General features: G+C 38.9%; 1 protein-coding gene across 9 annotated transcripts in view; it reads right to left on the bottom strand.

Annotated features, from left to right (window-relative positions):
• Positions 1-12,534, bottom strand: part of SOX5 (SRY-box transcription factor 5) — an 822,966-nt gene that overhangs the window by 189,966 nt on the left and 620,466 nt on the right. For all 9 annotated transcript variants that reach the window (XM_054036563.1, XM_054036572.1, XM_054036525.1 and 6 more), the window contains one exon: positions 12,014-12,100. In XM_054036563.1, the coding sequence (XP_053892538.1) occupies positions 12,014-12,100 (87 nt within the window). The remainder of the gene's footprint in view (positions 1-12,013; positions 12,101-12,534) is intronic.

The following is a 12,534-nucleotide window of genomic DNA, read 5'->3' as shown; positions in this document are numbered from 1 at the left end:
AAAATATAGTCAAAGACAGTCAACTAATATGATTTGATCAAGTAATATGAATTTATACTATGCCTTTCATTTGAAGATCTCAAAGAACTCAGAAAACATTAATAAATCCCACAACAACTCTTAGAAATAGAGAAGTATTTCATGTGTGTAAACTGATAGAAGTCATGTGATTAGTCAATGGTAGAACTAGGAAGAGAACCCAGGAGTTCTGACACCCGGTTCTGTATTCTAAGCCCAGACCACGTTGCCTAAGAGAGACAAAACACTCATCACACTGGCACTAATAAGAGACAGTTGCCTAATTTCAGACACATCTAAACTTTTCCGAACTGTCTCTTAATCTTATTAATCCATTCATGAGCAAGAAATCTCTCCCAAAGAGAAATTGACATCTTTATTCAAGTTGCAGAAGCACAGTTAAATTAGAGATGGGTTCAGAGCTTGGTTTAGACATATTTCACACTGACCACCTAACCATTGTCAAAGACACATTTTGGTCACTACCGATATGTAGTCAACAAAATCAACTTTTTCTGTGCACTATGTATTCATTTCTAAGTACTGCACAGAGTTATAACAACTGTTCATCTACTTTTAAAACAAATACGTGTTGAATATAATGCTGCCTTTGAAAACTGACCCTCATGCTCATCATCATTATTGCTCAGAATTAAAGAACAAGTAGAAATGCTATCTGGTCAAGAATAAGGCCTGATTTACATTGGGAAAATAACCCTTAAAATTCTAACTGGTTTTAAAATTGATTCTACTACCTCATTTTAAAATTAGCTGGAGTTGTAGCATAAACCAGGCTCCAGATGGCCCAAACTGCTCCTATTAAACCAATCTCAATACCAACTGAAAGTGGTTATGTAAGTGGATGTAACAACTCGAAAACATATTCCCTTCATGTACATGCCTGTTCTGCTGATCATGCAAAAAGCATATAAGCAGAAAAAGTGACACTTTGTCTTATTTGCTACTATCTGCTCCTTAAAATGCAACATGAGGAGGTTCTGATATTAACCACCATGCACACGACTGCTGACATTGTTACTAAATATGATTTCAGTTTTTAGAGATTTTTTTAAATTTACCTCAATATTATATCTTACTATGTTACCAACTATGCAATCAAAGACACTGTAGAGGCAACTGCAAAGTCATGCAACTCTTCAGAATTTTTACAAAAAGCTCTCACTATAGCGAACATCAGTGAAGCTGGTAGCAATGTTGAGAACCCTACTGTGGACAGGTTGTTGGCCCCAGCAGCGACTTCCAGCAGCTTGCCTATTAAACTTGCTCAGAGCTAGTCCTGTTGATAATTGAGCTTAAAATGGCTCTGGCTGTTGGAGACAAGTCTATACTATTCATATACTCTTCACATGATTTCAGTGCTTTAAGTCTACACCATGGTATAGTGATTAAAAAATGGAATAGCCTATTGTGGCAATGTACAAATTGCCAATGAGTTAGACTATTTCATACAAGTATTGAAAAGGAAAAGGAAAGTGGGCTAACGATGACTGCCCTTAAAATTACACTGAATTACCATCAAATCTGCAACAAATGCGCATTTCATGTTTAACAAAGCTTTTTAACCACCAGGTCACGGGCTGTTCAGGATATATTGCTCTAGGTGGACACACTGTTCTCATTGTTCCGTAGCACTGCAGTGGCACAACGTGGATTTTCCACCAGAAACTTTATCAAATAAGCCCACACACATATAGGCATCAAAGCAAACCCCAAGACTAGTTGCATCCAGACCCCTCTGTTTATTCTCTACTGGCATGAAGGAAGGGACTGGGAACAAAATATATTTGTGGACACAGTCACAATGAGCACTCGACCGCCACAGCAGGCAGCACTAATGGAGGACTAAGTTAATGCTATTCTGTAAGGTTAAAGCTATAGTGTCAATTTAGGGTGAAATATCTGTTTTGTACTAAAATTATTACACATTCTCAGCTCTGACTCACAGTCTGAGAGACTGGTGGTGGCAGTGACATTTTAACGTACATTAAAGCAAGGACACATATAAGACCAAGTAAGAGGAGAACCCCATCATATTTGCACAAAACAGAACAAGCAGAAAGTTGACAAATGGTTTTAGACACTCATAGCAGCAAAAAATATTTCATTTTAATTTCCTGGAGAGCACAACTCAGAAACTGGGATAACCACGGCATTTTTCTTTTGTCAAATAAGCCTTAGATGCTGATGGACAAGTGATCAGAATTCCAGCCCCGCACCCCACCTCCAGATACCCTCTAAGACTAAAGGGATTGTGGCAAAACATTGCAGTATGGTTTTGTATAATCTCTGTGACACGGTTAAATAACTAGGAACATTATCAATCAGAGGTACAGGGGAAAAAATAGTACAGACAGTTAAACTTATCCCCCGAGTCAGTTTACTATCAAAGTAATTACCTAAATAGCTTTTGAATTGTCAGTGTCAGTTTTTCAAAGAAAATCAAAGAAAACAATGCGCTAGTATAAAGCCTGGCAAACATAATTACATTGTATTATGTTCATATCATAAAACATAGTTATTATTTAAAAAAAATCAAATCCTGTGTACACGGGGGAACAAATGGGAAAAAAATCCATTACATTTCAAGATGTTCTACATATCTCAAATAGTACAACATGTTTGGTTTGCTGTGATACAATGTAATAATACTTAGCTCATATAGTACAGAGCTCATGTTATCTTCAAAGCACTTTAAAACAATAACTAATTAATCCTCTCAAAGCCCCAGGCAGGCAGGTAAGCATTATTATCCCTTTTAACACTTTTTTAAACATGGGGAAACTGAGGCGCAAAGGTTAAGTGATTTGTGTATGGTCACTCTCAACTTTATGCACTGCAAACAGTCTCATTGGGCCTTTAATTTAGGCACAATGTTTTACAAACTTTAAAATAAATAAATGAGGGGGAAGTTTATCAAATCCCACAGTCCTTGCATGGCCCCAGCTCCCACCAGCATCAACAGGAGTTATGTCCAAGTCTGGATATAACTTCAGGATTGGACTTCCTTTGAACAGACTTTTTTCCTTGACATTTTTACAGCCCTCCTTCCCCGCCCCCCCAATTTAAACTTCCCCCTGCAGTGTTCGAAACCCAAACACAATGTTACTGTGCTAAACAACGGGAACTGGAAAGTGAAATGGATCAACTGCCTAATTTCATTCTCCAAACGAGTGAAATGCAAAACAAACTAACAGCATAAATAGTGAAGTGTATATTTGATTTTTTGTTGTTTCCATGTCAGTAATCTTAGGTGTAGCTAGAAACACACAGGGATTTATTTTAAACATATGGGTCCAATTCTGTACTAATTTACCCCCTATGCAAATCCATTGGAGCCAATGGGATTGCACTTGATATAAGTCATCTTCAGATTTGGTGCATTAATTTTAGCTTGGTTATGTTCCCTTTAAAATCATAGTGTTAAAGCCTGGTAGTATTCATTTTAAATGGGAATATTCTCCCCTTGATCCACGCATGGAACTGCCATTGACGTCAACAGCAGTTCTGTATGTGGGGCAATGGGGAGTTTATGTTATGCTCTTTCAGGAAATGTATCCTGATAAACAGACATAACTGGCTGGGGTAAGTATGGAATTTAAACACCTTTTTTCTGTCTTTGACCAGAAATTTTTAACATTTATTACCAGTCATTGATTAACCAAATTATTAATGCTATATCACTGTTATGTGTTTGTGTGTTTTGTGAGTGTGTGTTTGTACATGCATACAAACCTCTGTATGCTTCCAACTCAATGCTATGGAAATAGCTACAATGAGTATTTATTGTGAGCTGGCATGATGATTTTCAAGCCAGTAACTCTTTGGGATTGCCAGGACATAAAAATCTGAAAATTGGCATTTTCAACTAAGTATTTAAACCAACTTCAGTACACAGTGGCCACCATTACTTTACAGGTTTCAGAGTTACAGCCGTGTTAGTCTGTATCCGCAAAAAGAAGAACAGGAGTACTTGTGGCACCTTAGAGACTAACAAATTTGTTAGTCTCTAAGGTGCCACAAGTACTCCTGTTCTTCTCATTACTTTACAATGCATGTCTGAAATATACAGCTACCTAGCTTGTTAAATTAATTGACTCCATACTGATATGTGAAATCAGCTTAATAGAAGGAAACTTTCTGATTGATTTGTACTAGCTGAGCCATAGCTTACAATAAGAAACAAAAAAAAAAAAACAGTTGTCTATCTACAGTTTTCTGTAATATATTTTCTTCTGTATTTTAACAAATAAAGTATGTTCTTTTTGGAATAACAGCCTAGAAGGTGGATATTCATCTTGATTTGAGCATGTGTACTGTCTGAAACTTTTAGCCTTCAAGGAAGATGGCTTGGAATGAACTAAAACATTTGATGAACAATAATCTTTAGCTGTTACCCTCAAGAATGAATATTCTGTAGGGACAAGGACATAGCCTTCTGCTCAGTAGCGCATTCTGAAACAGACCAGTACATTACCTATTCTGCAATGCGAGAAATAAGTCCTCAGTGAATATTCAATATTGGCTGTCATAAAAGTTTTGGTACAGTAGACTGCAAACAAAGCTTGGTATTTAACCAGGTTAGTTACTTACTGTCAAGGTTACAAAAAGAATAGACAACATTGTATTAGGACTACTTCTCAGCAGCTATTCATTGTCCCCATCCAGGCAACAAGCTGTAACTATGCTAGCTGGTTCATGTTTTGAATTTTATACAGCAGCAAAAGACAAACCCAGCATAAAATATGTGTGTGTGTGTGTGTGTGTGTGTGTGTGTGCGTGTATATATATATATATATATAGAGAGAGAGAGAGATCTCTCTCTCAAAAGGAAGTGTGTGTCTATATATATATATATAGACACACACACACACATATATATACGTGCTTCCTTTTGACTGGTAAATGTAGCTCAGAACATTAATCTCTATCAGCGCATACATGATGTACTTTTAACTCAAAGAGGACACTGGTTTTAGCCTTTTTATTTTTTAAGCCAACGCTCTGGATGACGTTTAAATGGAGGGGTTTGGCATCCATATGGTCAAACAAAATAAAGCAATTACCATTTGCTATTTAAATTAGTTCGATTTTAGACTATTTCCCCCTTTATTGATAACTCCACTTTTAAAAAAATAAAAGAGGAACTTGGTTAAGTGGGATTTGATTTTTTTATTTATTATGAGTCATAATGCTTATTCAGAAAAATGCTGAAATAATCCAGTACAGCTTGAAAGCAGCATTTTAACTACTTTGTCACAAAGGTCTCGATTTTAATATTTTTAGACATTTTAACAGTTTCTCCTCCAATCCTATTTGGTGGCCTCCTCCCAAGACATTGTTGCCTTTTCCATTTCTTGAACTAACCTCCACCTGCAGGGACAAATGAGAATAGCTCCCTCCAGCCACAGTGTCCATTTCAGTCTTTCAAATTCGCCTGAAAGCGGCACTGCGTTGGTGTGGCTCGATTGGCACTCTCTGTTTTTTTGCCGGCTGATAGTATCCCATGGTATTCTGATCAACCTACACTAGTTCAGCAGCTGCCAAGTTTGCCCTTAAAATTTAGGTTTCCCAGTGTGACACTGGGCAGGTTCCCCCCTCCAGCACTTTTGGAATATCAGCAAAGGACTAAAGCTCACTGTCAGAAAACTGCTACTATTAAAAAAACCAAAGTAAATAAACTGAGAGAAGATGATACCAAGTAAGTTGCAATAAATATTGAATTTATCATACTTAAGAAGCCAACCACCCCATGTATCTTATCTCCTCTACTTATGGCTCTCTCTCACTCTCCTTCTCTCTCCTATTCCAAATTCAACACTTTCAATAAAAAAGAATACTACAGTTCCACATCTGACAGAAACATGCAAACATTTTTCAAATGATTATTTGAAAATGCAAATTCACACAGATATGAAGGGAATGCTCAGCTTTCACACATCCCCTGGCGATCTGTGCTTTATTAGTTAAAGGTTTAAACCCAGGTTTTGCCCAATGAATAATCCCCCCCTCCCTCTCCTTTCCCACATCTTAATGTGGAATACTTTGCTCTCTTGTCTTCAGTTTACAGATTATGAGATCCAACATGTCACTCACTGGATTACTGCTCATAACCTGAGCACTACCCCAAGCTTTCTTGTCTTCAACTTGTCCAGTGTTACTTAAATGGAATTATCCGTCACAATCCATATACTGACTCTGCATAGCCCACTTATCTCAAGATTCTGTGTGTCACCTCACAGATTATCCGTTTTAATCCATACATTGAATCTACATAACATATGTCTTTAATTCATGACTCTGATGAGCTATAGTCTCACTGAATGGATTATTTCTTTTAATCCATTATTGGCAGTCATAAAACTGTTCACTGAATATACCCCCATGCCCCAACTTCACTATACACAAGCAAGATTAAAGTCTTCATCAAACACACTTTTGTCATATATCAAACATAGTTTAATATAAATACCTGTACTGATATTTCATACAACATGGAACAGAGCTTCTGCTTAAAAATAAATGTCCATGTGACATATATATGGGTTTAGTGTATTAAGATTAGGCATGGTGGGTTAATCCTGCTCTCAACTACACTCATTTAAATCTGGAGTTACTCCATTGGAGTTGCCCTGCTTTCAAACGGGTGCAGTTGAGAGCCAAATTTGCCCCAATGACTCTTCATTTTTACATGAGGTGAAAAGAAGAGTTCACTAGAGTTGTTTGAGGACTATCCCATGCAATAGAGAGGGCTTTAAAAAAAATGCAGATTCAGACTTGCCCAGACTTTCAGAGATTCAGGCACGACAATTCTTAAACAATGTCTTTAATTCTGTAAGTAAGCAAAGTCAGGAAGATTTTAAACAAAAGTCAGCTCAAACTTTTGTCTTGTAATTCCCTATATGGATTCAAAATTAGTTAAGTGGGGGACATATCAAAATGTATTAACTCCTGGCAAATGGGAAATAAATTAGATTAACCCAAAAGCCCTATGCATACTAGGAAAGTTTTTCAAAGTTTTCTCACAATTGCTAATGACAGTTCAATCCAACTAGTGTTAGCAACACTGGAAAACCTAGTGTGGCAGGGCCACTGAATGCTACCATTGTATCTGATGAGAGCTGGTCTAATCAGGTGCTTGAAGGGGTCGCGTCAGCTGACACCTCCCATCTACAATAGGACTTCCAATAATGCTAACACTGGTGGAACTGAAATACCATTAACAACAGCGGAGTATTTTCCGGGTGTGGAGACAGTGGAACACAGCAATTCAGGATTTGCCATATTGCACTAGGCCATTGGTCCATCCTATATGCTGCCTCTTCTGTAGCCAATATTAATGCTATAGAGGAAGACAACCACTCTCACCTTATACTACATGGAAGCTAATGTGCTGTGCTGAACTGGGAGGAAATCGAACTCCTGTAGGTGATCAGTTTTAGCTCTGAAACTCATCCTGCTTCACTGAATCCAATAAAGTGCATTACCCATGACTAATCCAACGGGCTTTTCTGAACCCATTTGCAAAAACAGTGGATGTAGAAAGAATTTCTATTTAAACATATCTAACTAATTCAATACATATTTTAAAAGTTTTTAACAACTTAATTGCTTGGTGCTTTGAAAAGAATTAAAGGGCATCTTATATTGGAATTTCATTTAGTCTACTCTGGATTGACTTGCTTTGAGCAGATTCAAAATTGTGTGACTTTCAAAATAAGCTCTCCTTGGAAGCCTCCATCCTCAGACTTGTACTTTTCTTCTACCCACTATTACTATATATCAGGGGCAGGCAAACTTTTTGGTCTGAGGGCCACATCGGGTTTCAGAAATTGTATGGCCCAGCCCTGCCCCCTATCCGACCCCCACCCGCTTCTTGCCCCCGATGCCCCCCCAGACTCCTGCCCCATCCAACCCCCATCCCCATGACAGCCCCCAGAACCCCTGCCCCTGACTGCCCCCCGCCGCCCCATCCAACCCCTCCTCTCATTCCTGACTGCCCCCCCAGGACCCCGTCCCCATTCAACCCCCCTGTTCCCTGCCCTCTGACCCCCCAACCCCTATCCACACTAGTGCCCCCAGACCACCACCCCGAACTCCCCTGCCCTCTATCCAAACCCCCTCCCCCGGCTCCCTGCCCCCTTACAGCACTGCCTGGAGCACCGGTGGCTGGTGGCGCTACAGCCGTGCCACCCAGGTGGAGCCAGCCATGCCGTTGCCATTGGGTCAGGCCAGGCTCTGCAGCTGCGCTGCCCCAGGAGCTCGCAGCCCTGCCACCCAGAGAAGGGGGAACAGCAGGGGATGGGCCGGGGGCGAGCTTCCCGGGCCAGGAGCTCATGGGTCAGACAGGAGGGGCCCACTAGCCATAGTTTGCCCACCTCTGCTACATATCTATACAAACACACACAACATACAATGGATACACTTGTTTAATTCAATTTTTATAGATATTACTGGTTCTGGAAGTTTCCCGCAATTTTAAATGTAGGTGATATCCCTGAAATGTGTATGAAACTGGAATGAACTTTTCCAGAATACACACATACATTCACACCACAAGAATAAAACACTAATTTTCCCTTTTCTTTTATAATTGGACATATATGGATCCTTCCACCTGATGATCTCAAAGTGAAATTCAACTAATAATTAGGTCTCTGAGCACTCCCTGAAAGATGAGTAAGCATTGCTTCTCCCATTGTAAAGATGGGTAAATTGAGAAAGAGATATTAAAAGACTTGCGGAAAGTCACAGAACAAGTAAGCGGCAGAGTTGGGATTAGAACTGGCGAATCCTGATGTCACTGGTGCTTGCTCTAGCGAATGCACATACTTCCCTACCTCTGGTAAAATATTACCATTTGTTTATTTAAAAGAAATAAAAGGAACAGAAAATAAAGATTCTTGCTGCAGTCTAATCTTCCTCTGATTTTTGCCTCTACCAGACACTCTAATTCAAAGTTAATGACATAAACCCAGGCAATAACCATACGCAACCTAGTGCTGAATCTGCAGCACACAACCCTGTAAAACTCCCCTGGATCTAATGAAAAACACAATGAAATTTTGAACATTTAAATGGAAAAAACTATTTGCTACACAAAATAGTTGGGCAAAACATCTTCAGTCCTGTACACTTTCCAGAATGTCCTAATAAAAAAAGACACTATTTGAGAACACGTTTCCAAATATCACTAATAGAGAAATGTTTTTTTAAATGCAGTTGCCAAGCCAAATATATAGATATATACAGAATTTAAAAATTACACTTGAAAAACTGTTAATAACCTCATGTTCACATAGCAGGGCAAAAACATTACTTCTTTCCAGTACAATGCCTGTGTGTGTATGTATAAAACTGCTCAACTTGCACACCTTTCATGTTGTCTCACTAAATACAGCTGCAATACCACTGACCTATTGTTTGCTAGTCGCTCATGGCTGGCGGTGGCATGAAAACCACATTCCTGGGCACTAAATAATCAGCCTGCATGACCCCCCCCCAAGAACCTGTAAGTCAAATTCATTTACCTCCAGAGGGCAACGCTCTATTGTATCCTCCCTTCTTTCTAGCCACCTACAAACAATGCACAATAATTGCAACTGTCACGGCAGTCAGTAGGAAAAATAAACCAGCGCCTGTTTTCACAGCTTACTGCCAAACCTGATCCAAACACCTAATAACCATGCCCCCAGTCATAGAACCACAGTTCCAGTAAAATGCATTGGGTGTGAGGCTTTGAACAAAGCTATGAAACAATAACTCAACTTGTGTTCAAAATATGAAATTTAAAAACAAAAGTTAAAGCAAATAAAACTCTTCTTTGAGGCTGTACGCTTGCTCCCCATCCTCCCCCGGCCCCCCAGGCAATACTGAAAGAGCTGTTGAATTTCTTTCGTGTTATCTTATAGTCGCTGCTGCTTTCATGTTTAACTTGTGAAGGGGAAAGAGAGGAAGGGAGAAAAAAGACTGCCCTCCAACAGAACAAGATCATAGGGATTTGGAAGAGACTGCCTTCTTAGCACAGAGCATGCTTCAGAGACTTTACTCAGTCCGAAGAGAGTGGAGAATCATAGGGAGTAATTTTTTTAAAACTCCAGAATCTCAAGGGTTAAAGAAGTTCCAGAGAGCTTGCGGTTGCTGCTGCAGCAACACAACATCGAAAGCTGAAATGAAAACCATCTATGGATCCTCAGCCTGAAACGCCTTAAAGATTAATGAATCCGTTTACACCACATCGTAGGGTTACTTAAATCATATACTTTTTTAATATGTACTAATCACACATAAGCCGAGATATTAGCAATAGCCCTCTCTGGCCAATTGACTCACACATGTGAGGTAAATGTGCTCAAGTGCGTTTGCGTGTGCAAAGACTGAGTAAGGAATTCAGAATTTGGCCCACTTATAATAAGAGAAATATCTCAGGCTACTTGGTGCTGAAGTGCTGTGTTTGGTCATCAAGTTATCAAATAAGTGTACCAGATGCGTATATTTATTCTGGACTCATATGAGTTACAATCCCTAGCTAGAGAAGTTGGGGGGAGCAAATGGCATACTTTCCCTCTTGTGTAAGTCGGTGGACTAGAGCAAGCTAGTGCCGGTGGCTTATTTGTGAGTGACAAGCTGAAAGGAACATATGAATAAAATACTAAGTTTTAATATAAACCTATGAATTATTCTCTAAGAGACTGCCTTTTAGGATTAGAGTAAATTGACAGCTTTTGTTTCAACATTTTACTGAGTATTACTGTGCACTGTGAAACAGGTCCTTAAAACTGTCTGGAGTAAGTTTTTGGGAATTTCTCTGAATAAGGACTTCAGGGTTTGCCCCAATATGAGTAAAACAACAGCAGAAAACTAGGTCTATTAAAAATAAGTAGGGCTTAATTCTGATGTCACACCACTTTTACACTGGTGTATTCCATTGACTTTAATGGTGCTGCTCTGGATTTGCATTGATGTAAGTGGTGCAAGACATGTTCTAGTTCAAACAGGATTAAGAACATAAGAACGGCCATACTGGGTCCACTTAGCCCAGCATCCTGTCTTCTGACAGTGGCCAATGCCAGGTGCCCCAGAGGGAATGAACAGAACAGGTAATTACCAAGTGATCCATCCCCTGTCGCCCATTCTCAGCTTCTGGCAAACAGAGGCTAAGGACACTATCCCTGCCCATCTTGGCTAATAGTCATTGATGGACCTATCCTCCATGAATTTATCTAAATCAATTCGGGGAAGTTCTATGTTATACAAGAGGTCAGATTAGATGATCACAGTAGCCCAATCTGACTATCATGTAGGAAGTGGGAGTCTCACACTGTTTTCTTTTAGGGGAACATTGGCTTCTTTGGAATTTACATCAAGTTTGACACACTTATTTTGAGCAGAAATACTGTATAAAAATAAACAACTACCAGTTTCATAAAATGACCTCACATATATAAAATGGGTAAATATCTTGGCAAAACAGAAGGTACTACTGCTGAATAATGGTCACATTTTGCATTTTCCTTCTACAGCAGGACTTTAAAGGAACATGCTTTACTACAAAAACTTTGCCCTTTCATCTATTGCACAATATTATCACAATCTGCACCAACAATAGCAAACATTTCTGATCTCCTTCCGATTTCAGATGTGTAGTTCCTGCTGTAGATGGATGCTAAACCCTATGTTAATATGCGAACTGTGAAAATCTCTGCTGCGTTTTATATGAATCCTATAATAGACTCCCCTTGTATTGACAAAAACAAAATTAAAGATGGAACAAAAGCCTTACATAAATGAAAATGGCTTGTTCATTTAGGACATACCATGGTTTATTAAAAATCACACTGGTAGATTGTACACTGCCAACAAACAAAGAAATGAGAAACAAAACAAAAAACATGAAGAAGTTCCATAATGCTAATTATATATACACATTTTATTTTTGTTTCATTTTAACTCTGTAGGATCACAGTGACAATGTTACCTTTTATTTCTCCAAAGTTCCCTGATCCCATGGCAAGAAGCTTGTCTTTCCAGTCCTTTGATAGTAGCTTTTCAATACTGGGAGTTTCTGAGTGAAGGGAGAAAAAAAAATGTAAGAAAATCAACATGACTGGCTCCACAATAGAACTCATTAAAAGTCTATCTGCTAAAAATAAGGCCAACCCTATTCTGGGCCCCAATTCGTAATGACTTCATCAACAAACTGATAAGAAGAAGGGGGGGGGGGGGGAGAGAATGTGTTTTGTCACCTGCTGTTTCAAAATCATTAGCTTTTTCCTCTTATGGAACAAAGCCATAGTAATTCTGTATGACAATGGGCACATATAAACCTGCAATTCATTGTTTTTCAATTTAGTGAACAAGTTCCTGCTTATAATGGATGCTTGTCAATTTCAGGGTGTTAGTCTGCAGTCAAAAAATAATTATGTTGAGAAAATGCAGAGTTAAAAAAAAAGGCAAAGAATTAGCTCCTAAATCTGCTACATGTAATTATGTCCCTCT

The sequence above is a fragment of the Malaclemys terrapin genome, chromosome 1 (assembly GCF_027887155.1).
Source record: "Malaclemys terrapin pileata isolate rMalTer1 chromosome 1, rMalTer1.hap1, whole genome shotgun sequence".
NCBI lineage: Eukaryota > Metazoa > Chordata > Testudines > Emydidae > Malaclemys > Malaclemys terrapin.
Note: the sequence above shows the minus strand (reverse complement) of the source record. Positions and strands in the feature narration are given on the sequence as shown.